The sequence below is a fragment of the Pan paniscus genome, chromosome 2 (genome assembly GCF_029289425.2).
Source record: "Pan paniscus chromosome 2, NHGRI_mPanPan1-v2.0_pri, whole genome shotgun sequence".
Taxonomy (NCBI): domain Eukaryota; kingdom Metazoa; phylum Chordata; class Mammalia; order Primates; family Hominidae; genus Pan; species Pan paniscus.
In genome coordinates, this window is record NC_085926.1 from 15,672,838 (window position 1) to 15,699,015 (window position 26,178).

Here is a 26,178-nt window from a genome sequence, read left to right on the forward strand (position 1 = left end):
TATTTTTCACAGATCCCATCCAGTGTACAAAATTGATTTTTATTTTATATTTTAGGAACAGGGTTTCATCATGTTGCCTAGAGTGCAATGAAACTGAACTCAAGTGACCCTCTTGCCTCAGCCTCCCAAGTTAGGTGGGAATACAGGCATGCGCCACCAAGTTTGGCTTTGCAAAGTGATATGTAACTTCACTCTTTTTCAGAATAAGGTAACAGCAAGTAATGCATTTTAACCTCTTGTTCAAACCATATAGTAGTGTATGTATGTTTATTAGAGGTTCTAACGTATTATTAAAATATTTTTCTCAGCCCCACTTGAACATCTGATAGCTTTGAAGGGCGGCTCTGGGAGTAACAGTGGGTGTTATCAATAGTCTTCTAAAATGTAAGCTTCCCAAAGGACTAGAAAAAAAATCCAAGACATATATTCAAATGTATTCTTAAGGATCACTCTATAAAAATAGAGTTGTGAATCTGCATCTGCCAGTGATACGCAGTGGGTAGCAAGTCATTTAATTGACTTGGTTATAGACCTTCGTATTTTAACGTATCTGCTACATCATAATATCACAATATGGAATAGTTCTTGCATAAAGTGCTCTGTAAAGCCTGTCTGCAGTACACTGGTAAAATAAGTCAAAACGTGTATCACTTGTTAAATGAAAGATTATACCAATCCAAAATAACTTCTACCAGAAAGAAATAAATACTGCATTGTTTTGTTGATAAAGTGTTTCAGAAGTTAGATTATTACATAAACCCAACTTCTAAGGCAGATAATGTTTTAAGTGATGATAGTCTTGTTGTTGGTATTCCCTGAGAATACAATCATTTTACCACTTAAAGTCAAAAATTTCCCCAGACAGTTGTAGCTCTTGGTAATCTCCTTGGGTCTGGAAACTTCTGAAGAGCCAAGCTGACATTTTTCAGCTCTTTGGGCCACTGGGTTTTAGAGGGAGAAGTCCAGAGATAAGTCCAGGCTGTAGCACAACCTTCAAAACAACACAGGTGCCTGCCTCTCTGATCCTGCCCTACCTAAGCTTTGACGGTAGTGGGGCTTCTGTCTGGAGAAATGCCCTCAAAGAGTAACCAGTAGGTGTGACATAGAATTGGCCAATGTTAGCATCTGCAGCCATCATCAAAAGATGAATCCACTGCCACTGCCCCCTGAGGGGCCCCTAAAATTGCAGAAGGTATCAGCAAGGAGGCTGCCAAGGTTGTTTTCCAAGAGAGGCCACAGGAGGAAGGGACCACTTGGGGGCACTTAAATCTTTTGTGCAGAGGAGCTTCTTTTCATGAGAGCAGGACAGTTTTAATGACTTCTTAAACACTTGTGTGGGACAGGCTGGAGCATGAGGGAGGTTTTAAGCCAGGCACAAAGTTAGTTTCAAATACTAGTTAATAAATCTATTTTTATTTCCTTTTTCACACAGAAGCTGGTAGTCTAGGACCTACATATAAACAACTTTATATGAATATTTTTTGTACTTGGTTTACTTGGGTTGGTATAATACACTGTATTTAAGTTCCCTGAACACTGTGGATACTCCTAATGTTTATGAATGACGGAGGCTTTGTAAATTCATTTGTGTGAATAAAGTTATTTGGTGAGGTCAAATAATCCATATATGATTTGAAACAAAAAAAGGTCAAAATTTTAAAGACAATTAACCGGAAATATTATATATCAGAAATTGAAAAAAAGTATTGGATAGAAGTTATAAATAAATCAAGCATAATATCTGGCATACCTGCTGCATGTATAGGTGTCCTCTTCAAAATGTAATCTTTTACTAAGATTGAGGCTCCCTGATTAATGAGTACATCCACACATTCAACATGGCCCTTAAAAGCTGCAAGATCTAGGGGTGTTCTTCCACTACTATTTCTGACATCAAGATCTAACAAAGACTGTACCAACACTTCCAGTGCTTGATGGTGACCATGATAGGCCTAGAAATAAATAAAAATGTAAATTTAAAACATACATATTTAGACTGACTTCCTAAATACTTGAATAAATGTAAATAAGCAAACTTGTCTTCATATTATTATCCTATTTGAGATAATCCAAACTTCTACATCGAGAATTCAGGAAGTTAACTACAGATCTTTCTAATAATCAACATAGTAGGCTACTGTGTTAGGGAACAGGCATTCTAAAAATAATACAAGTTCAAATGACAGGTCATCTTTTCATGAGTATACAATGCTTGGCTCATGGCAGACATTCAATGGATGTGTGACAGGGATTCATTTAAAGTCTTGATTTCAAGTCTGATTCTAAAAAGCCTGTGTTTTTTTTGTTTTGTTTTGAGACAGGGTCTTGCTCTGTTGCCCCAGCTGGAGTGCAGTGGCGTGATCATAGCTCACTGCAGCCTTGACCTTCTGGGCTTAAGTGATCCTCCCACCTCAGCCTCCTGAGTAGCAGGGACCAGAGGTACACGTCACCATGCCCAGCTAATTTTTCTTTTAATTTTTGTAGTGATGAGGGTCTCGCTATGCTATCCAGGCTGGTCTCAAAATCCCTGGCCTCAAGTCATCCTCCTACCTTGGTCTCTCAAAGTGCTAGGATTACAGGCATGAGCCACTGTGCCCAGCCAAGCCTGTGTTCTTAATCACAGTTCAGTGCTCCACATCAACTGCAAAGACAGCTAGCAACTTGAGTCAGTGCTTGAATATTCGGATTTCTCAAATTAAACTGACCATACCCACCCCATAATGTGCCATAGCTAAAAAAGAAGTAATTCTTTTAGCAAAGAAATGCATAACTGAGCCCTGCTTGAATATCACCACATACCAGGCATTGTCCTAGCTGTACAAAAGTAAGACTGAAGATTTGTCAGACTGAAGTTGTCTTTTTTTTTTTGAGACGGAGTCTCACTCTGTCACCAGGCTGGAGTGCAGTGGCACAATCTCAGCTCACTGCAACCTCCGCCTCCCTGGGTTCAAGCGATTCTCCTGTCTCAGTCTCCCGAGTAGCTGGGATTACAGGCGCATGCCACCATGCCCCAGCTAATTTTTGTATTTTTAGTAGAGACGGGGTTTCACCATGTTGGCCAGGATGGTCTCGATCTCTTGACCTTGTGATCCGCCCGCCTCGGCCTCCCAAAGTGCTGGGATTACAGGCGTGAGCCACTGCGCCCGGCCCCGAGTTGCCTTCTTCATACAGTCTAATAAAAGGGCTTTCCAGAAAAGTCTTTTCAAAATCCAACATGGCAACTGAACATATATTATTTACACTGGACTAAATGCTGAGCAGGACATAAAGAAATAAATAAACTTCAAAGGACTATAATGCCATTTCTTGTAGAAAATGTCAGAAAGTAGCAGCAAGAGATAAACTTGCTCTGGGCCTCACTGATCTCTTTATAATGAATCTGTGTAGAAACTTGACTACTTAAGCTTGACTATCTCAAAGATTAAAGTGACCGTAGGTCACGGAATTCTACTGTTTTAGGATTACATCTAACTTTGTTCCTCAATACTAGGTCAATGAAAATTATGCTACTGAAAGAATGAACTCTGAGGAACCATACATTATATATAAAAGACAATATAAAAAGAAGAGTTTAGCCAGTTGTGGTGGTTCACACCTATAATCCCAGCACTTTGGGGAGGCTGAGGTGGAAGGATCATTTGAACAGGATTTTGGGACCAGCCTGAGCAACACAGTGAGATCTCATCTCTGCCAAAAATAAATAAACAAACAAACAAACAAATAAATAAGCTGGACCTGGTGGCACATGCCTGTGGTCCCAGCTATGCAGGAGGCTGAGGCGGAAGTATCACTTGAGTCTAGGAGGTACCGGCTGCAGTGAGCTGGGATTGCACGCACCACTGCACCCCAGCCTGGGTGACAGAATGAGATTGTATCTCTAAATAAATAAATAAAAAAAAATAAATGAGGTTGGGCATGGTCACTCACACCTATAATCTCAGCACTCTGGCAGGCCAACACAGGAGGATTACTTGAGGCCAGGAGTTTGAGACTAGCCTGGGCAACAGTGAGACCTTGTCTCTACAAAAAAATAAAGAATTAGTCGGGAATGGTGGTGTGCACCTATAGTCCTAGCTACTCAGAAGGCTGAGGGAGGGAGGCTCACTGGAGCTCAGGAATTCAAGACTGCAGTGAGCTGTGATTGTGCCACTACACTCCAGCCTGGATGACAGAGTGAGACACTGAAAAACAACAGCAAAAATAAATAAAAAATAAAAATGAAAAGACAAGAGAATAAATGGGAGCCATGATGATTTGCCACAGGGCTTTTCCCCCCATGATATCCTTGTATGGGACTGAGAGAAGAAGTCCAAATGTCCAGTATGAGTAAAATTAGGAATCAAGGCCAGTCTCCTTAAGCCTCAGATCAGTATGTTTTCACTGTACCAAGTTGTCCCGAATGGGAGAGTTTCGTGTAAGAAATTAAAGTAACTTCTGAAAACCTCCTAGAGATAGATATGAAATGCAAAAGTGGTGGTATAATCATATTTCATTAAGCCTAATCACTAAATTATTTCAATTTTTAGTTTAAAAACACTATTTAGTATACCTATGGCATAGCAGCACTTATTCATAATAGCCAAGAGATGAAAGCAACCCAGCATCTATTGTCAGATGAATGGATAAAGAAAAATGTGCTATATACATAACAATAATTATTCAGCTTAAAAATAAGGAAATTCAGCCACATGCTACAACATGGATGAAACCTGCTAGATGAAATAAGCCAGTCACACAACACAAAAAAATACTGTTATGATTCCACTTAAATGAGGTGTCTAGATTAGTCAAATTCATAGGAACAGAAGGTAGGCTAATATTACCAGGGACTGGGGAAAGGAGAAATAGGGAGATGTTTAATGGGTACAGAGTTTTAGTTTTAACCTTTACAAGATAAAAAGATTCTGGAGATTGGTTGTATAGTAATGTAAATATACTTAACACTGCTGAACTGTACAATTAGAAATGGTTAAGAAGGTACGTTTTATGCTATGTTTTCTTTTTTCTACCATTATCACCATATACACATACAAAATCTCTGACAAAAAAATAGTAATGGGGGGGCAGAGAGAGACAGAGAGAGAGAGAGACCGACCCACTAATCAATGTATAGCACATTGTTAACTTGCAAGCACAAAAAGAGAAACTTGCCAAATTGAAGGGTGGGGAGAATACAAACGAGAATTTCTAAGGAAACAACATCATTAAACTGATAACTAAGTCCTAAAGACTGCAGGGCTTTTGGGAGTCTTTAATACGCTACTAGTTGAATCTCCGCAAGGGGGAAATAGTCTGGCACCTAGAAAGTGCTCAAGAAATGACAGTGAAATTATTATAATGAGAATGATGCTGCTGCTGCTGCTAATGCTGCTCAGTCTTCATTTCTTTTCATCAATAGTAAAATGGCTATTTCTTCCATGCTGGCTTTGCCTTTTCAGACTTATTTACTATGCATGTCTGGGAGAGGTGATGGTGTTTCCAAGGACTCAAAGGGCAAAGAAGTAGAAAGCTTCAAGAATGCTTTCTTAGTTATTTAGAACATGATAGGAAGTATCAGTGGGGAGAAATGGCAGAAAATTTAATGTATATATGTCAGTGTTAAAACACCCGCAAGGAGAATATTAAGATAAAAAATAATAGTACATATGAAAAGAAACAATCAAATGAATAACTGAACTTGTAGTGTTCCACATTAAATTAAGGATACATCCTTATAAGCATTTTACTAAAAATCATGGATCTCACAAACACCTGGTGAGAGTACCCTGGTCTCCTGATTCTCAAAGTACCCCCTTCCCTACAACTCTAACATGCTTTGTCTCAAAAATAAATTCTTTCTGTACAGGAAGCTAGATTAGGATCTACTTGAAATTTAAGGTAATAAATTCTCATTTGACTTAAAAAATTGTCACATTCTTCCCTAACCTTCTCCATTTAGTGATTGACATTGAAAAAAAATTTAGAGGAATCTTAAAGTGGAAGGGACATAACAGACAATGTAGCCAAATCCTATAGTGTGAGCAACTAAAGGACCAGTGAACACACAACAAGTTAGCACCCCAAGATCACAAAGTAAGCAAAAAATTGTAGAAATACCACAGAATGTGTGTGTATACCATCTGCTTAGCCAACTTATAAAGCATTCCACTAGGGCAGCACATTTTAAAATTCACCATCACAGGCATATTCTCCATATTTTCTCCCTTTCTCTCCCCAGAAGGCCCTGGGGGAAGCCTAAGGATCACTGTCTGTTTTTTTTTTTTTCTAAAGCAAGAAACAGAAAAAACAAAAACAAAAACCCAGCACATTAAGTAATTCTCTGAATTAAAGAAAGTTCTCAAAGTTTTAATTCCATGATAACTATTACATGGACCAAAAGTTTATGGTACTAGTTTGAGTCAACACAAATAGGTTATTAGATATTTTCAGTAAACCAGCAGCCATCAAGTCGGCTATGAAGGCAGTACTCACAGCCAAGTGTAAAGGGCTTATTGTTGCTCTATTATCTGAATCACTCAGCATGTCTGTTCCTGAGGTTTCCATTAACTGAAAAAGAAGAGGCATTTTAAATGTCAGAAAGACATACTACAGCAATTATTCTCTCCCACCCTCCCAGTTCAAATCCACTTTAGAGTATTATTCGGCAACTCAGCAAACTTATAAAACATGATTATTATGAAAGTATACTAAGGACCACAGACTAAGAGCTTTGAAGACAGGCATAAGAGTTTGGGGGAAATGCTACTTAATTGCCACCAAGTAAACATCTTCCTTTCCTCTGTACACATGATTTCTGTCACCGTCTTTGTGCCTAATATGTAAAAACACTTTCAGCTCTAATGAGAGCAAACAGATAAACATAACTGGTAGGAGGGAACTGACCAATACTAATTGGTGGGAGGGAATTGACTAATACTTACAACATCTAGAGGAGTTTCACTTGCAATCTGAAATAAAAGTCAAAACAAAAATATTTAGCTTGGGAAGTATTCATCTATATTAAGTCTCAACTTACACAGAGCTTTGCTAACTTTTACCCTAAACCCGTGCTTCCTTTGGCTCCAAAAAATTAGGTGTTTTGAATAAACAATTTTATATCACAACAGACGTCAAATCTATATACATAGGTCTAAAATTTTGGTGTGAATATCCATAACGTAGGAAAATAGTTATTTTTGTAGCAGGGCTCTAAGTGCTATATTAAATTGTCAACCTCCCTTTTCTTGTTTTATATCTACGCTCGTTGAATTTTATTTCCCCTTGAAGGGAAGCAAAGTTTAATGTAATTTATAAGGTAAGTCTAAATAAGAGCATCTTTAACCTAAAGTATCTGTTACACACATGAATATCTTTTCCTTGACTTTCCTTCTGGTTTGGTAAATTTGGGTGAATGGTGGTATTCTATTCCAGAATCAGACCACAGCAGAAATAAAAACTTCCTCTGCAGAAGTGGAGTCTCCCTTGTTAGGAGGGGTTGTGAAATAAATGTGCCTTTTGGAATTCCCTAAATATATGGAGGAGATATTCCTTTCACAGGGACTTTTATTTCTCACAAAAGACACAGTTATAGTTTTTTTAGAAACTTATGAGGAATATTAATTTAAAGGGGCAGGAGAAGTAAATACTGTAGACATGAACATGGGGTAATCAGTAGCCCTCTTCAGAGATCTAATTTTCTCCTTTTTTAAAAGGAAAAGAGAATGAGATATATCTTACTAAAGCAAGTGTGAATTTAAGAGGTATATAAATTCTGAAAATGTTAAAAAACAAAATGGAATTTGTTCCTTGATCCATTTATTCTCATTTTTGTTACATTATTAGACTATAAACTCCCATTAGGTCTTTCACAAGAATTCAGGAATCTTACCAGCTGAAGACATAGACGGTGACCATAAGCAGCTGAATAATGAACTGCATTGTATCCTTGCTTATCACGGATCCCTGGATTTGCATCGTTTCTTAATAAGTATTCCAGGCACCTATATACAACAACAACAACATACTGAAAATCCTAAATCCTGCATATTAACCAATGATAAAAAGAGACTGAAATTAAAAACTGACAATTTTTCGTATACTTGAGTAATATAAAAATCATAAATGTATTACACTATAAAAATCTGTCATTTAAATGACATTCACTAAAGTATCATAAAAATGCAAATGAAACATTCATGAGAATCTTCTTGATTCAAAGTGGATACCTCAAAAGTCTGTCAGACAGCTTTTTTTTTCATATGTGAAGGCTATCTTTTACACAGTCTCTATCTATACCACCACCTATTCTACTAAACAATGTTGGATAGGATTAAACTTTTCGTGGTGGTGAGTACATAATATTGGCAATATTACTATTTATCTATCTAGAACACAGAATGAGTAAATTTTTCATCATGAAGCTCAAGAAAGGATGTTAAACAAAACAAAGCCTCAAGAAACCAAGGTCAGAACTCAATGAATCTGAATTAGAGGACTAAGAAGAGGTATATAAACAGAGTAAAGTGGTAAGAAGGTATCCATAAGAGATACTTCATTTCATTTCTGTGATAATAAAATATGAGGAAAATAATTTTAAAAAACACTATATGTAAAACCACTATGGAAAACTGTATGGAGATTCCTTAAGGAACAAAAAGTAACACTACCATTTGATCCAGCAATCCCATTACTGAGTATCTACCCAGAGGAAAAGAAGTCATTATTTGAAAAAGGCACTTGCACATGCATGTTTATAGCAGTACAATTCGCAATTGCAAAAATATGAAACAAGTCTATTTAGGCTATCTATCAATGAACGAGTGCGTAAAGAAAATGTGGTATATATACACCATGGAATACTATTCAGACATAGAAAGGAACAAAATAATAGCATTTGCAGCAACCTGGAGTTGGAGATCATTATTCTAAGTGAAGCAATTCAGGGATGGAAAACGAACATCGTATGTTCTCGCTCATAAGTGGGAGCTATGAGGAGACGCGAAGGCACAAAAATGATAGAATGGACTTTGGGGACTCAGGGGGAAGTTCCCAAATTGTACCCAATATGTAGTCTTTTATCCATCATATTTTACTCCATGTGAGGGATAAAAGACTACACATTGGATACAGTGTACATTGCTCAGGGGACCAGTGCACCAAAATCTCAGAAATCATTAATAAAGAACTTATCTATGTAACCAAAAACCACCTGTTCCCCAGGAACTATTGAAATAAAATACAATAAAAATAAATTTAATCATGTGTTTGTTTTTTTTTGCCATTGGTTCTGTTTATGTGATGGATTACGTGTATTGATTTGCGTATGTTGAACCAGCCTTGCATCCCAGGGATGAAGCCGAGTTGATTGTGGTGGGTAAGCTTTTTGATATGCTGCTGGATTCAGTTTGCCAGTATTTTATTGAGGATTTTCGCATTGATGTTCATCAGGGATATTGGCCTAAAATTCTCAAGGCTTTGGTATCAGGATGATGCTGGCCTCATAAAATGAGTTAGGGAGGATTCCCTCTTTTTCTATTGTTTGGAATAGTTTCAGAAGGAATGGTACCAGCTCCTCTTTGTACCTCTGGTAGAATTCGGCTGTGAATCCATCTGGTCCTGGACTTTTATTTGTTTGGTAGGCTATTAATTATTGCCTCAATTTCAGAACCTGTTATTTGTCTATTCAGAGATTCAACTTCTTCCTGGTTTAGTCTTGGGAGGGTGTATATGTCCAGGAATTTATCCCTTTCTTCTAGATTTTCTAGTTTATTTGCATAGAGGTGCTTATAGTATTCTCTGGTTGTAGTTTGTATTTCTTTGAGCTCGGTGGTGATATTCCCTTTATATGTCTATTTGAATCTTCTCTTTTCTTCTTCATTAGTCTTGCTAGCGGTCTGTCTGATTATCTCAATAGATGCAGAAAAGGCCTTCGATAAAATTCAACAGCCCTTCATGCTAAAAACTCTCAATAAACTAGGTATTGATGGAATGTATCTCAAAATAGTAAGGGCTAGTTATGACAAACCCACAGCCAATATCATACTGAATGGGCAAAAACTGGAAGCATTCCCTTTGAAAACTGGCACAAGACAAGGATGCCCTCTCTCACCACTCCTATTCAACATAGTGTTGGAAGTTCTGGCTAGGGCAATCAGGCAAGAGAAAGAAATAAAGGGTATTCAATTAGGAAAAGAGGAAGTCAAATTGTCTCTGTTTGCAGATGACATGAATGTATATTTAGAAAACCCCATCGTCTCAGCTCAAAATCTCCGTAAGCTGATAAGCAACTTCAGCAAAGTCTCAGGATACAAAATCAATGTGCGAAAATCACAAAGATTCCCATACACCAATAACAGACAAACAGAGAGCCAAATCATGAGTGAACTCCCATTCACAATTGCTACAAAGAGAGTAAAATACCTAGGAATCCAACTTACAAGGGATGTGAAGGACCTCTTCAGGCAGAACTACAAACCACTGCTCAATGAAATAAAAGAGGACATAAACAAATGGAAGAACATTCCATGTTCATGGACAGGAAGAATCAATATTGTGAAAATGGCCATACTACCCAAGGTACTTTATAGATTGAATGCCATCCCCATCAAGCTACCAATGACTTTCTTCACAGAATTGGAAAAAACTACTTTAAAGTTCATATGGAACCAAAAAAGAGCCCGCATTGCCAAGACAATCCTAAGCCAAAAGAACAAAGCTGGAAGCATCATGCTACCTGACTTCAAACTACACTACAAGGCTACAGTAACCAAAACAGCATGGTACTGGTAGCAAAAGAGGTATATAGAACAATGGAACAGAACAGAGGCCTCAGAAATAACACCACACATCTACAACCATCTGATTTTTGACAAACCTGACAAAAACTAGCAATGGGGAAAGGATTTCTTATTTAATAAATGGTGCTGGGAAAACTGGCTAGCCATATGTAGAAAGCTGAAACTGGATCCCTTCCTTACACTATATACAAAAATTAACTCAAGATGGATTAAAGACTTAAATATTAGACCTAAAACCATAAAAAACCCTATTAGAAAACCTAGGGCATACCATTCAGGGCATAGGCATGGGCAAAGACTTCATGACTAAAACACCAAAAGCAATAGCAACAGAAGCCAAAATAGACAAATGGGATCTAATTAAACTAAAGAGCTTCTGCACAGCAAAAGAAACTATCATCAGAGTGAACAGGCAATCTACAGAATGGGAGAAAATTTTTGCAATCTACCCATCTGACAAAGGGCTAATATCCAGAATCTACAAAGAACTTAAATTCACAAGAAAAAAACAACCCCATGAAAAAGTGGGCAAAGGATATGAACAGACACTTCTCAAAAGATGACATTTATGCAGCCAATAGACATACAAAAAAATGCTCATCATCACTGGTCATCAGGGAAATTCAAATAAAAACCACAATGAGACACTATCTCATGCCAGTTAGAATGGCCATCATTAAAAATTCAGGAAACAACAGATGCTGGAGAGGATGTGGAGAAATAGGCATGCTTTTACACTGTCAGTGGGAGTGTAAATTAGTTCAACCATTGTGGAAGACAGTGTGGCGATTCCTCAAGGATCTAGAACTAGAAATACCATTTGACCCAGCAATCCCATTACTGGGTATATACCCAAAGGATTATAAATCATGCTGCTATAAAGACACATGCACACGTATGTTTACTGTGGCACTATTTGCAATAGCAAAGACTTGGAACCAACCCAAATGTCCATCAATGATAGACTGGATTAAGAAAATGTGGCACATATACACCATGGAATACTATGCCACCATAAAAAAGGATGAGTTCATGTCCTTTGCAGGGACACGGATGAAGCTGGAAACCATCATTCTCAGCAAACTATCACAAGATCAGAAAACCAAACACTGCATGTTCTCACTCATACGTGGGAGCTGAACAAGGAGAACACATGGAGGGGAACATTACACACACAACTCTCACCCTTAAGTGGAAGTTGAGCAATGAGAACATGTGGACACAGGGAGGGGAACATCATACACCGGGGCCTGTCTGGGGTGGGGGCCTGGGGGAGGGATAGCATTAGGAGAAATACCTAACGTAAATGATGAGTTGATGGGTGCAGCAAACCAACATGGCACATGTATACCTATCTAACAAACCTGCACGTTGTGCACATGTACCCTAGAACTTGAAAGTATAATGACAAAAAAAAAATTAATTAAAAAACACTATATAGGGCCGGGCGCGGTGGCTCATGCCTGTAATCCCAGCACTTTGAGAGGCTGAGGCGGGCAGATCATGAGGCCAAGAGATCAAGACCATCCTGGCCAACATGGTGAAATCTTGTCTCTACCAAGAGTACAAAAATTAGCTGGGTGTGGTGGCGGGCGCCTGTAGTCCCAGCTACTCGGGAGGCTGAGGCAGGAGAATTGCTTGAACTCAGGAGGTGGAGGTTGCAGTGAGCAGAGATCGCGCCACTGCACTCCAGCCTGGCGACAGAGTGAGACTGCAAAAGAAACACAACAGTATATAGGCCATAATTTACAATTTTAATACATTTTATTACAGCAGAAAAAAAAAGCACTGCAATAGCACTGGTACCAGTGATCTTGGGCCATAAAAGTGAAATAGCCTCTGTTTATTCATTTGATACATGGAGAAGCCAGCTAAATAATCTAAAGTGTATTCATGTTCAAATTCCAAGTCTATAATTATTCAGTGATAATTTGTTTGGTATTCAAATACGTCTACCCAAATATTAAACTACCTGGGGAAAAAATTCTTTAATCAAATACTCCTTATTAAAAGTTTCCAAAATCACACTGAAGTCATATAAAAACAAATGAAAAGAAATTCTAAAGCAATGTAACTGATCTTTCAGTAACTCTAGCTCACAAATATATGAGAGCCATTATTTCAATGCTAACACTTATTTCTTTAAATGCTGAATTTCTTAAAATGCTTTAGACCTCTTAGAAATTACTTTCAGAATCTTCATTGTAACATCTTCAATGGCAGCAAATATTCATCCATTTAAGTGCAATTTTGATATTTATGCACAGCTAAAATTCTTTGGAGTCAAGCATAATAAAAAAAAGAAGATTAAGCTGGGTGCAGTGGCTCATGCCTGTAATCCCAGCACTTTGGGAAGTGGAGGTGGGCGGATCACCTGAGGTCGGGAGTTCAAGACCTGCCTGACCAACATGGAGAAACCCCATCTCTACTAAAAATACAAAATTAGCCAGGCATGGTGGCACACACCTGTAATCCCAGCTCCTCGGGAGGCTGAGGCAGGAGAATCACTTGAACCCAGGAGGCGGAGGTTGCAGTAAGCTGAGATTGCACCAATACACTCCAGCCTGGGCAAGAAGATCGAAACTCCGTCTCAAAAATAAATAAATAAATAAATAAAATAAAAAGGTTAAAGTGGGTATCACTATGATAAAGAAATAAAATAAAACCCACATCTGGCTCTAAGGTAATAAGACTGGTGTTTTGTTTTGTTTCACAAACTAATTCTGAGGACATGTCAGGAAAAGGAAGTGTTTCAGTCAGTGTGTAAACTCTGTACACAGCCTTCCTTGGTGCCGAATTCAGAGGACAGTGCTCACTGGGATGCAGAAAAAGCCTGCAAGTCTGTAGGAATACTTTACAGGCAAAAACATTTTACCCAAGGGCATTTAAAACAAATCTTTAATCAAGTTCTCTAGATGTTAGTGATAAAACAGAAATGGGTCTTCCTTACTGAGACCTGAATACAAAACTTATTCTAATACAATTTCTTTTATTGGCATACCTTTCAGATTTTGCTAAACAATATAAATTTTCATAATTACTCTGGGTAAGCATTATCTCTAACAAATGAAAAAGATTACTGACACTAAGTTAAATGACTTTTCCCAAATCCTTTTGGCTAGAATATGGCAAACCAAGGACTAAACCACCTCAGGTCTTCTCTTTATCCATTGTTCTATGTTCCCACAAAGCTTTAGAACAGTGGTTAATCACTTACAGTGGTAAGTTAACTAGGGTGCTTATAAAATACTGAATCACAAAATTGCTTGATCTTGAAAATGTGGACTTCATTAGAGGGTGGGGGCAGGAGAGTCTGTCTACTCTTTTTTCTGTTTGTACATTAACACATGTTCATTTTATGAAACGCAGACAATTAAGAAATGAAGATTCTCCATAATCTGTCTGTCCTCTGAAATAAAATATATACACAAAATCTGAAAAAATATTTAAGGCTAAACAATATTCTGTTACAATTTTTTTCCTCAATGTTAGGCAAATTAAATATCTTCATCCCCACTAACCACATAGGTTAAAATCGGAATGCATTTCAAACTATTTAAATTTCTCCTACTCTTACCCTACCACTCATGAACCCTACTATTTTGAGTTCTGAGGCAAGTTCAGACTGATTCAAATTCATGTGTCCCATGGCTAGTCAGAGCCCTGGGTAAGGACCACTCAGCCAGGAAAACAGATGTGGTATTGTCACTCCAAGAGGCCCTCCCTCCTCTCTACTCTTCCCATCATGGCATACAACAGTTCTTACCACCCCCCACCACCCCACCCCTGGCCCAAAAAATCAGTTTTAAAAAATACAACTAACCTTTATAGGAAGATTAGGATACGTCAGAACTGTTCCAAACAATTCATATATACTAAACCATTTTAAACTCTACATAGTCGTGAGAGTTTAGACTAGTATCTCCATTTCACAGATTAAATAGGCACAGAGAGGTTAAGTAATTTGCTGAAGGTCCCCATAGTAAAAGGCAGAGCTAGTATCAAACACTGCTCTTACATATATATACACAATAAGCTTAACAAGGTTGTTGAATGTAAGTCACATACAAAAGGCAAATATATCTTCTATATACCAACACAAAAAAATTTAAAGATTGATTTTGGTAATAAAAAATATCAGATACATAGGAATAAATCTCAGCATTACAAAACCTCTACACACAAAAAACTGCATGATCCCATTTTTATGAAGTTTGAAAACAGACAAAAATAAACTGCCATTAGAAGTCAAAATGTAGCCTCATTTCCTAAGAGTGTTGCTATGGTCTAAATGTTTATGTCCCCCCACACCCATTCACATGGTGAAATTCCAACCTCAAGGTGATGTTATTAGGAGGTGGGGCCTTTAGGAGGTGATTAGGTCAAGAGGGCAGAGCCCTCCCTCATGAATGGGATTAGTGTCCTTATAAATAAGGCCCAAAAGAGCTCTCATTCCTTCTACCATGTGAGGATATGGCAAGAATATGCCCTCAAAGAGGAAGTGGGCCTTTTCCAGACACTGAATGTGCCGGTGCCTTGATATTCTTGACTTCTCAGCTTCCAGAACTGTGAGAAATAAGATTTCTGTTGTTTATAAGCCACCCAGTTTTTGGTATTTTGTTATACCAGTCCAAACAGACTAAGAGAATTGTTATTGCGAAGTTACGATGTTGCTGAAACAAATATCTAAAATGTGGAAGAGGTTTTGGAACTGGGTAATGGATAGAGGACGGAAGAAGTGCGGGCTAGAGCTAACAACCCATAAAATATTTTTAAAAATTATATATGATATAGAAAAGGCTTTATAACATATACCAGGACTTCAACTTTGATTAAGGCTGTGAGGGACATAAAATAATCTACATACACACAGAGCAATGTAACTGTTGATGATGGTTATCTCAGGAGAGCTGGTATGAGGGGAATTTCTTCCTTATAATCAGGAAAAACAGCCCTCAACCTTTCCTTCTCTTATATACATACTATACACAGGTGTGGAGAAGACCCACATGACATCCTGCTCAAAGACAGCCCTATACGTATCTGCAACAGGCAAATATAATTTTATTTATTAATATTTCACATATTTAATATGTTCATTGCGATAGCAGCCATATATTTGTTTGCTGGATTCTTACATGATGTAAAATAAAGACACTTCAGAGGATTTGCTGAATGACTGTCTACCAAGAATGCAGGCATCAGGACAATGGGGGTAACAAGCAGAATGACTAGAATGAGTCACGGAAGATTTCATATATTTTTCCAATTATTTACTCAAAGTGAGGATGAAGGGATAAAAGGCAGAGCAGAATTATAATTACTGTATGTCGGTCCTAAACAAAAGAAAACCAATGTCAGATTGTTAAAAATTCCAAAGTATAAACAACAACTTTTCCTGGGGAGCTTTAAAGGTAGAAACTGTGATGCTGACAGGGGATTTTTAAAAAACCATTTAAAAAACAAATAAGCAAATGTACATTACTGAATAATAGCAATTGGAAGCTCTGAGGAATTTGTCTCTTCTTTTAGAAAATATTTCATTGTTGCTTTGGCAGAATGAATTATGCCTGATTCTCTTATTACTCAAGCCATTCCTGGGAATACAATTACAATTGGGTACAATTGTACCCAATTTAAGAAAAATATTTTTTACAATTTAAGAAAAATAAATCCTTTAATGCCACTGTTTAAGCCTCCAAAACAATCACTTATTAAAAGGATGCCTCTGGTATCCCAGAATAATTACTGTGGCTTATATTTTCCACTAGGCTCCCATGGAACAAATCATTGAATCAATAAATGATGGCACTCGACAGGCTCTCTGGGATTTTGATACTTAATAAAGATAGGAAACAGAGGCTCCCATTAACAGTGCTAGATTATGCACAGTCTCATTTAGTTTTCCCAGCAACTCTAACAGGGAGGTTTCATTTTCCTTTTACAAATAAAGAATATTTTGGCTTAGCAATAACTTGCTCATACTCAAATGGGTACAGTATGGAAACTCCAAGATTTAAATTGGGTCTTTTTGATCCCAAGTATCAAGCCTGATACTTTCCAGTGTATCAGGCTGTTTAGTGTACATACTGAGGATTAAATATTTAAATAATAAAAGTCACTGCTTACTTGCTCAAAACCGTTTATATTCAGTAAGAAAACTAGTGATTTTAGTACTAGTACCCTTCTATAGGAAAAGTAGATTGGCTTACAATGAAACCACACATCTCCAACACTATGGGTTGAATTATATGTTATTCCATTGTGGTTTTGTGTGTGTGTGAATTCAGGTTTAGTGCATTTGTCTAAGGGCAGAAGGATCAAAGTGTAATCTTTTTTTGGGGGAAGGAATGTGGGAGACAATCTCTCAGCGGAATCTGGATCATGCTGAGCTGTACCCAATAACCAGTCTGTGAAAGTAGTGGTAAAGGACTACAGATGGTGATAAAAGGTATAACTTATTTTAAGCAAATCAATAAATCAAACCATGAAATTATAAAACTGATAAATTAGGGATAAGCTACTTATCCAAGTTTACCAAAATATTTTCTGATTTATAGTCTTTATCACAGATTTTATTTAAGTAGTTGCTATCTAAAAACATACTTTATATTCTTGCAAATAAAATACACATTACTATTGCCTTTAAGATTAGAATTTTAGGCTGGGCGCAGTGGCTCACTCCTGTAATCCCAGCATTTTGGAAGGCCAAGGTGGGCGGATCACTTAGGTCAGGAGTTTGAGACCAGCCTGGCCAACATGGTGAATCTGTCTCTACTAAAATTACAAAAATTAGCCAGGCATGGTGGCAGGCACCTGTAGTCCCAGCTACTCGGGAGGCTGAGGCAGGAGAATTGCTTGTGAACCTGGGAGGTGGAAGCTGCAGTAAACTGAGACTGCAGCACTGCACTCCACCCTGGGCGACAAAGCAAGATTCCATCTCAAAACAAAACAAAACAACAAACAACAAAAAAACCCACAAAAACAAACAAAAAAACCCCTAGAATTTTTTTTTTGTGTGTGTGTGATTCTGAAATCTTTTTTTTTTTTTATTATACTTTGTTCTAGAGTACCTGTGCACAATATGCGCGTTTGGCACATATGTATACATGTGCCACGTTGGTGTGCTGCACCCATTAACTCGTCATTTACATTAGGTATACCTCCTAATGCTATCCCTCCCCCTTCTCCCCACCCCACGACAGGCCCTGGTGTGTGATGTTCCCCTTCCTGTGTCCAAGTGTTCTTATTGTTCAATTCTCACCTATGAGTGAGAACCTGTGGTGTTTGGTTTTTTGTCCTTGTGATAGTTTGCTCAGAATGATGGTTTCCAGCTTCATCCATGTTCCTACAAAGGACATAAACTCCTCCTTTTTTATGGCTGCATAGTACTCCATGATGTATATGTGCCACATTTTCTTAATCCAGTCTATCATTGATGGACATTTGGGGTGGTTCCAAGTCTTTGCTATTGTGAATAGTGCCACAGTAAACATACGTGTACATGTGTCTTTATAGCAGCATGATTTATAATCCTTTGGGTATATACCCAGTAATGGGATTGCTGGGTCAAATGGTATTTCTAGTTCTAGATCCTTGAGGAATCGCCACACTGTCTTCCACAATGGTTGAACTAGTTTATAGTCCCACCAACAGTATAAAAGTGTTCCTATTTCTCCACATCCTCTCCAGCACCTGTTGTTTCCTGACTTTTTAATGATTGCCATTCTAACTGGTGTGAGATGGTATCTCACTGTGGTTTTGATTTGCATTTCTCTGATGGCCAGTGATGATGAGCATTTTTTCATGTGTCTGTTGGCTGCATAAATGTCTTCTTTTGAGAAGTGCCTGTTCATATCCTTTGCCCACTTTTTGATGGGGTTGTTTGAAAAACCCCTAGAATTTCAGCCACAATCCAACATAAAAAAAGTTACTTATAAAAATGGTTTTGAAATTAAAGAGTTTATACTAAATTAACATTTGTGAAGAATCAAATTATGCTTCTTATTTTGAGGGCGAAAAGTAAATGTTAAAAACCGAATAAATAATTCTGTTATATGAAGTACATTTTATAACATCTTTCCCCAGAAACCATTACTTATTTCTGCCAATGGTATTTTTACTTTTCACTGACCCACACCATAGGGAATTACCAGACACTGAAAATCTTTTCTGTTTTCAATGAGTTTATTTTCGTGCAAGAAGAAAAAAAAATATGTATCAAGGTATTATAGATAGGTCTGATAACTTTAGGTGAATATTATACTTATGAAACAGTTTATGCATCATTTATTCTTGTTTTCACTTATTCATTCTTAGCCAACATTTACTTATTCTGCCATCTAATTTACCTATTTAAGCAACATGTAGTACCTACTACGTACCAGATTCTGCCAGTTCAATTACTACCTTTTGGACACCAATTTACAAGGGTTCCTTGCAAATCTGAACTGTCTACCTCTGAGGGATACTTGTATTCCAACCTCTACCCAATCTTCTGATGACATTACTCATATATTTCCTCTCTCCCTTTCCCCATGATATAGTCACGGCTGTAGCCTCTAAGAAGTCAGGTGGAAAAAAACATAAAAGTGATATTAAGATGCTCTTTTGGCAGACAGGACAAGAAGGGACCTTTATCTTTCTTCCACCAGATCAGCTAGTAAGGCTGGTGCTGAGAATAGGTAGTAATAACTATGATTTATCAATAACTATGAAACCAATTTATTTCCCAAAATAGACTTAGGGCAAAGATAATCAACAAAAAATACAAAGAGGAAACACAAATTTGCAACAAAAACATCCATATGGAAGATGCCAGTTTATAGAAATATTGATCCTCCACTCTCACTCCTATGGTACTTACTTGCCATCTGTGTCTGATGTAGCTGCATAGTGCAGGGGTGTGCAGCCTCTTTCATCAAGGTCATTCACACTTGCTCCTGATCCCACAAGAGCAAACAGGCACTGGTAATTGCAGTTGGCAGCAGCGTAGTGCAGTGGAGATCTTTTGGGTCCAAGTTAATACAAGAAAGATAAAAGCCAGAGACATAACTAGTAAACAAAAGCATAGTTGACTCTTACTCCTCCCAGTTACAAATACTTTATTTACAGTGAGACTTAGACTACCATATACTAAGTCTTGCGGAGGACTGGACATAAAGCTAGAAGAAGAAAGCAAGGTGGCAGAGAACCTTTAAGTATATGAAATAAGATGAAAATGCAGTTATTTCATCGCCTCCAGGCAGTAGCAGCAATCCCAGTCCCAGTCCTTTGAGTGACTTTCAAATAACCTTCATATTCTGCTCAGAAATGTGAAAACTTTCATTTTAGGAAAGTTTCCCCTACATTAATAAAAATGTTCCACAGTACAGAGGTAGCAATTTCTATTCATGTCTCAGAAGAAGAACAAAAGGTAAGAGAAAAAAATAGAAGAAACATTAAAAAAAATGCAATTAACCCTGAATTACTTTCAACCCTCTAAACTCAAAACATTTTTCAGAAGCCCTGTTATTTGTAGTATAGAATGCCTGAAGTACTAAAAATTAATATAAACTGGATTAAAGTATAATTATAAAAGCAAATTAGCTATAAAAATATTGCATTCCAAAGCCAAAGTGATTTTTTTATTTTTGTGGGTCATTAGTTCTTTCCATTAAGTAGGCTTATGAGAGCAATCTGTTCTTCAAAGTAATTATGGTGTCAAATAGTTTTTATTTTCTTCTATTCATTTCTGATTTCCTACCATGCATAATTCTTTTTACTTCTCTTCTGCACTGGTTCTATCACATGCATTGACATATATTCACACATTTTCTTCTGACATACACCCTTCCCTCTCATACACTTTGCTATGTATAATTCTCAAACTGTTGACACACACAGTTTTGCTTATACTGTCATCTCTTTCAAACCAATTCCAACTGCCTTCAATTCTTTCCTGTATGGTTCTAATGCACTCTGTGTCAATTCCTACTCTAAGTAACTTAACAGTAGTTTTAAATACTGCTACCACAAATACTCAACAATGAGGCCTGCTGAATGACTACAAAGACTGTCATTTCACAGCTGCCTTCCTGTTGTGAAATACTTAGTGGGATGTGTGGATATATGTGTGTGAGAGATTTATATAGAAGAGGAGAAAGAAAAATTACACATATATATTTATAACCTATTTCCTCCCTCTTACTACTGCTCTGGAACAAGATATGGGCAGTAGAATCCCTCACAAAGAAATGACTTGGAGAAAGGAGAACTGTATCATTATTTTCTAGGTATTGTGAGTTTCTTGAAAAAACATAGGTTCTATGGGGCTTTACATTTCCATAGTCATAATTATTGGAGGGGGGGAAGTGATAGCAAGTATAGAGGCATTTATAAGGCCAAGGCTGTGGTTGGTAGGCTAGGGCTGTGGTAGGGACTCAAGAAGAAAACTGTGGGTGAGAACGAATATTTGGAAGTTACTGACTTCAGCTGGGACTCTCAATGAATCATGATCAGTGTACAAGATGCTAAATTGTTCAGTTAATTTTCAGAAGCCAGTTAGAAGGTCAATCAAGTTATTAAGTAAAAATAGGCTCCCTAAAGAAACTGTATCATACCCTACCTCCCAAATTTGTCCTTTTTATTAAAGTCTGCACCAGTATTCAGCAGAAGGTTTAGGCACTCCAAATTCCTATTGAGAGAAAATACAGTTAGAAAACTTAATTGACAGTGATTTTATAATGAAATTGGTAGGTTTAAAGAAGCATGAAAGCATGTTTTTATATGAAGATAAATGTGACAAAAATGACGATTTACATTCTATGAAGAATAAAACATTGAAATTCATCTTATCTAGAATTTAGAAAGTTATATACTTACATATTGGCACACTGAGGAAATAACACACGATTCATGTTGTCATTGTTTAAAAGGAAGATCACATTTGCAAAAGAGATTCTGAGGAGGCTTTAGGAAACAACTTGCTTATAGGTTTTTTTTTTTTTTTCTTGAAACAGAGCCTCACTCTATAGTTCAGGCTAGAGTCCAGTGGTGCAACCATAGCTAACGGCAGCCTCCAACTCCTGGATATAAGCGATCCTCCAAGTCTCAGCCTCCTGAGTAGTTAAGCTTACAGCTGTGAGCCACTGCATGAGTCCTGTCAGCTTTCCCTTATCTTCTCCTATACTATGACTGTTTACATATATGTATCTTTAGTTAATACTGGAGGAAAGGATATAACTTAAGTATTTCTGTAATTTAATTGTATAAACCTCAACATCAAATTACTATGTTACAATGAAAACTGTAACTGTCAAGTGATCAGACACTCAAGTCTGTTGTCCCTCTCTCTGTAGGCAAGTTACATGGAAGTTAGGTTTTAACTGGAAGGTTCTCTGGCGACCTTGGAAGAACAAGGAAACCAGCCACATGCTCACAATCCATCTCTACAACTTAGACTGTGCTGGTGTACTCCTGGTTCAACGTACTCGTCCTCTGAAATCACTGAAAAATTTTAAGAAATTATCATTGAGAATAAAGTTTTTGCAAAATGTCCTTTTGAGAAATCATGAATTAAATGGCTTATCACAGATCTAAATTATCAGAAGCATTAGATAAGAAGCATGTTCCAGAGGCCATGAGTTTTAGCTGAAGTTTGTTGCTCGTATGAACCAACTGCCTAATTTTCCCTGGTGGTACTATTTAAAACTTAGTCCAAAATCTTCCAATCTCAAACTTTCCTCTTCCTAGTAGAGGTAAGACATAGCACAAAATGAACATTTTTTTCCTGGGGGGAAAAGAAAATTAACAAATCTACTTAAAGAGTACTTGTATTATTCAGAATATTCCCAGTATTTTGATGTTCTCATTTGAGAACATACTTTTTAAAGAAATAGTTTTACTTACCCAGAAATTATTTCTTTTACAGAAGGCAGTATTTCCTTTTGTAGGTTTATTCTCTCTCTCTCTCTCACTCATAACCTACAACTTGGCTGGAATAAGATGAAAAAAAGTATTCTGCCACCCTGGACTTTTTTTCCCCAAACAACTCCTGTTTTGTTTTCTATTTTCTGGCAGCCCAGAATTAATAAAAAAGAACAAAGATAAGAGAAAATCTGCCATGACCAGCTATCTTTTTCTTAAAGAAATAAAAATACTATTAACATACCCTCCAGCTGCAGCTGCATGTAGACAAGTCCTGCCAAAATCATCTGGGGTATCTATATCAAATCCTACAAGAATGAATACATCTTATTTATAACAGACATATTATTTTACACTAAAGAATTGTGTCATGAAACATCAAGAATCACATCCTCCCCTCCAATCCCAAACAAAACTATGGGTTCTTAAGTGCTAGAGTGCCTGTTTAAAAGGCAATAGGATACAATGGAGTATTATTTAGCAATAAAAAGAAATAAAGTACTGATACTGATCCATGAATAACCCTTGAGAACATTATATTAAGTGAAACAAGCCAGTCACAGAAGATCACATGTTGGGTGAGTCCATTTATAGGAACTGTTCAGAACAGGCAAATTTTATAGAGATGAAAAGTAGATTAGTGGTTGCCTAGGGCTGAGGGAAGAAAGAAATGGAGATTAACTGCTAATGGTCTTTCTTTAACAGGGGATGAAGAGGTTTTTTGTATTTTTTTTTTTTGAGACAGAGTCTCGCTCTGTCTCCTAGGCTAGTGTGCAGTGGCACAATCTCGGCTTACTGCAACCTCTGCCTCCTGGGTTCAAGCGATTCTCCTGCCTCAGCCTCCCAAGTAGCTGGGATTACAGGTGCTCACCACCACGCCCAGCTAATTTTTTTTTGTATTTTTTTTTAGTAGAGATGGGCTTTCACCATGTTGGCCATGCTGGTCTTGAACTCCTGACCTCAAGTGATCTGCCTGTCTCGGCCTCCCAAAGTGCTGGGATTACAGGCACGAGCCACCACGCCAGACCTGAACCCAACACGTTCTAAAAGGGGTTATTAAATTATCCATACTGGACCCATCTGCATTAATTTTTAAAAAGCAGGATAGAGACCATCTAAAAATTTTGAGGGGTTTGAGGAGACATACAAAAGGCTGCAAAGGTTACACTTACCTGAAGAAAGAAGTTTTCTGCAGCAATCTGAAAAGCCGCTTAAGGCTGCCAAATGGAGGGGGAACATTCCATGTATGCCACGCCTAAAGTTAATAGAACAGGACAGTATCTTCATTTTAACACAAGAAAAATACAATCAGTTAAATACATTACAAAGAGACCACTTAAGTGAAAGATAACTAAGAGTCAAAATGTCTAACACTTCGGAGAGTAATTTGGTTAAAGTTTGATGGTGGGCATAACTTATTAGCCAGCTATTTTTCTCCAAAAGTCAGGTTTCTCACCTTCAGCACTACTGTCATTATGGACTTTGCTGGGGAAACGTGAGAAGCCATTCTGTGCATACAGGCTTACAGGCTGTTCAGCAGCATCCCTGGGCTCTACCCAATGGATGTCATTAACATTAACACCTTCCTCCCCAAATTGTGACAACCAAAAATGTATCTGGACATTTGCTTAGGGAGCAAAATTCACTACCCTGTCACCCCACCATTGAAACATTTCCATAATGCAACATGTTCAAGAATATTTATTGTAGTAATTCTGTAATAGTGAAAAACTGTAAGCAACTTGTATTTGCAAATAAGGAGAATGAATATATTGTGAAATCTTTATACAATAATTCTATAAAATAAATGAACTAGAGCAACTTGTACAGATGTGAAAGAAGGCCTAAATTTGTATCTAGATGGCTAAATTAATAAGCTCATGTAATTTTTTTGGAAAAAGTTACAAAACAGATAGGTGCAGTACCATACCATTACAGAAAGTAAAAAAGATTTGAAACTTGTTAATGAACACATGTAAATGTGATACAAAGAATGATAAACATAAATTTAAGTATGGTGTTTCTTGCAGAGCATTAGCAGGAGGACTCATCTTTCAAACAAAATATTACAATGGGAACTTTAATTTATAAAATAAATACAAGCAAACTGTTCTGACCAAAATGGGGGTGGGGGTAAGAACTCCTTTGTAGGATTCCAAGGAATCCCTGAGCTTGGCACAGCACAGCCTGAAAAGTATTATCTACAGATAGTATTTGGATGAAAAAAAGCATCTGGCACATACAGCTTTCTGGGACTTTTAAGTACTTCTAGGTTAAAAATAAAGAGATCACAAAAATTAACAGCTCTGATCAAAACTGCGTTATTACTCAAAGTGAGAAAGAACTGGGGTAACAGACATAAAAATACACTGGCTTACCAAATAAAATTGTATTTAAACATTTTAACCTACCACTTTGTCAATACAAAAGAAAGTTCAAGCAATTAATACAACATTGAGGATAAAATCCACATTTCCACGTGAAATGTCTAGAAAACTGCAGTTCACTTCCCTTTGTGCTTGCCTGTATCAGTTATCAACACCTCGGTAAGTACTTACTTTGCAGTGTCAGCACCACTTGTAATAAGAGTGTTGATCAGCAGCTCATGGCCATACCGTGCTGCTATGTGCAAAGGGGTATTTCCATTCTTATCCTCACAGTCGATTACAGCTCCTGCAATATAGGACTTACTGTCAGACACTGGACCATATAAAGATCAGGTCAAACGTACTACATGAAAAGTAATAAAAAATGCTGTTCACATACAAACTAATAGATACAGCAATTTTAACTAGATTTCATTCATAGCTCATTTATTGGGCCAGGCAATGGATTTATAGCTTTTATACTTAAAGCAATTGTGTGAATTAAGCATAAGATTTTAGTAGATTTTTAAACTGACAAGAGGGTTCTGGGGTCCAATAAGTTTGGAAACTACTGTATTAAAACAAAATTAAACACGTTTCTTTAGAGCAAGACTTCAGAGCTTTAATGTGCATACTCTGTCATCGAGACTGCATGCCGTGCTTCAAAAAATATTGGATCATGAACCTATTTCAACTTTTCCCCTGCAAAACCATAGCACCTATTATCTTGAGGATAAATTTCTTGGAATATGCCTTGGAAAACACTGATTTAAAGTAATACACCTAAAAGTTCTTTTGATTTAAAAGTTTAGCTTGCCTGATATTAATTTAAACACAAAAGAATACAAACTCAAGAAATTAAAATCCTGAAAATAGTTACAGATACTCAACAGGGGAAAATGATACATGTATAATGTATATACAGAGTACACACATTAATATATAATACAAATTATGGTAGAAAGTAATTTTCTATTTAGCAATATTGAAAAAAGCTAATACTAACTGCTGAAGAAATAACACAGTTCAGGGAAACAAAACATAAAAAACAAAAGTATGAAAGATACAGCTACATGGTATTTTATACTCTTTAATATTTTATTTTCATGAGCTCTGAAATCATGTATTAA

The 26,178-nt window shown here is 37.1% G+C and overlaps 2 protein-coding genes across 17 annotated transcripts in view; one reads left to right on the plus strand and one right to left on the minus strand.

Annotated features, from left to right (window-relative positions):
* The window catches only part of BTD (biotinidase), a 133,567-nt gene that overhangs the window by 86,563 nt on the left and 20,826 nt on the right, over window positions 1–26,178 (plus strand). The window lies entirely within an intron of this gene.
* The window catches only part of ANKRD28 (ankyrin repeat domain 28), a 194,099-nt gene that overhangs the window by 21,022 nt on the left and 146,899 nt on the right, over window positions 1–26,178 (minus strand). For all 16 annotated transcript variants that reach the window (XR_010111399.1, XR_008624705.3, XR_008955355.2 and 13 more), the window contains 9 exons: window positions 25,241–25,355; window positions 23,855–23,937; window positions 22,927–22,990; window positions 21,382–21,450; window positions 19,642–19,782; window positions 7,868–7,979; window positions 6,921–6,947; window positions 6,472–6,546; window positions 1,751–1,952 (listed from right to left, as the gene is read on the minus strand). Coding sequence is in view for 13 of the 16 variants with exons in the window: in XM_063602197.1 (XP_063458267.1) it covers window positions 1,751–1,952; window positions 6,472–6,546; window positions 6,921–6,947; window positions 7,868–7,979; window positions 19,642–19,782; window positions 21,382–21,450; window positions 22,927–22,990; window positions 23,855–23,937; window positions 25,241–25,355 (888 nt within the window). In the remaining 3 variants the exon portion in view is untranslated. The remainder of the gene's footprint in view (window positions 1–1,750; window positions 1,953–6,471; window positions 6,547–6,920; window positions 6,948–7,867; window positions 7,980–19,641; window positions 19,783–21,381; window positions 21,451–22,926; window positions 22,991–23,854; window positions 23,938–25,240; window positions 25,356–26,178) is intronic.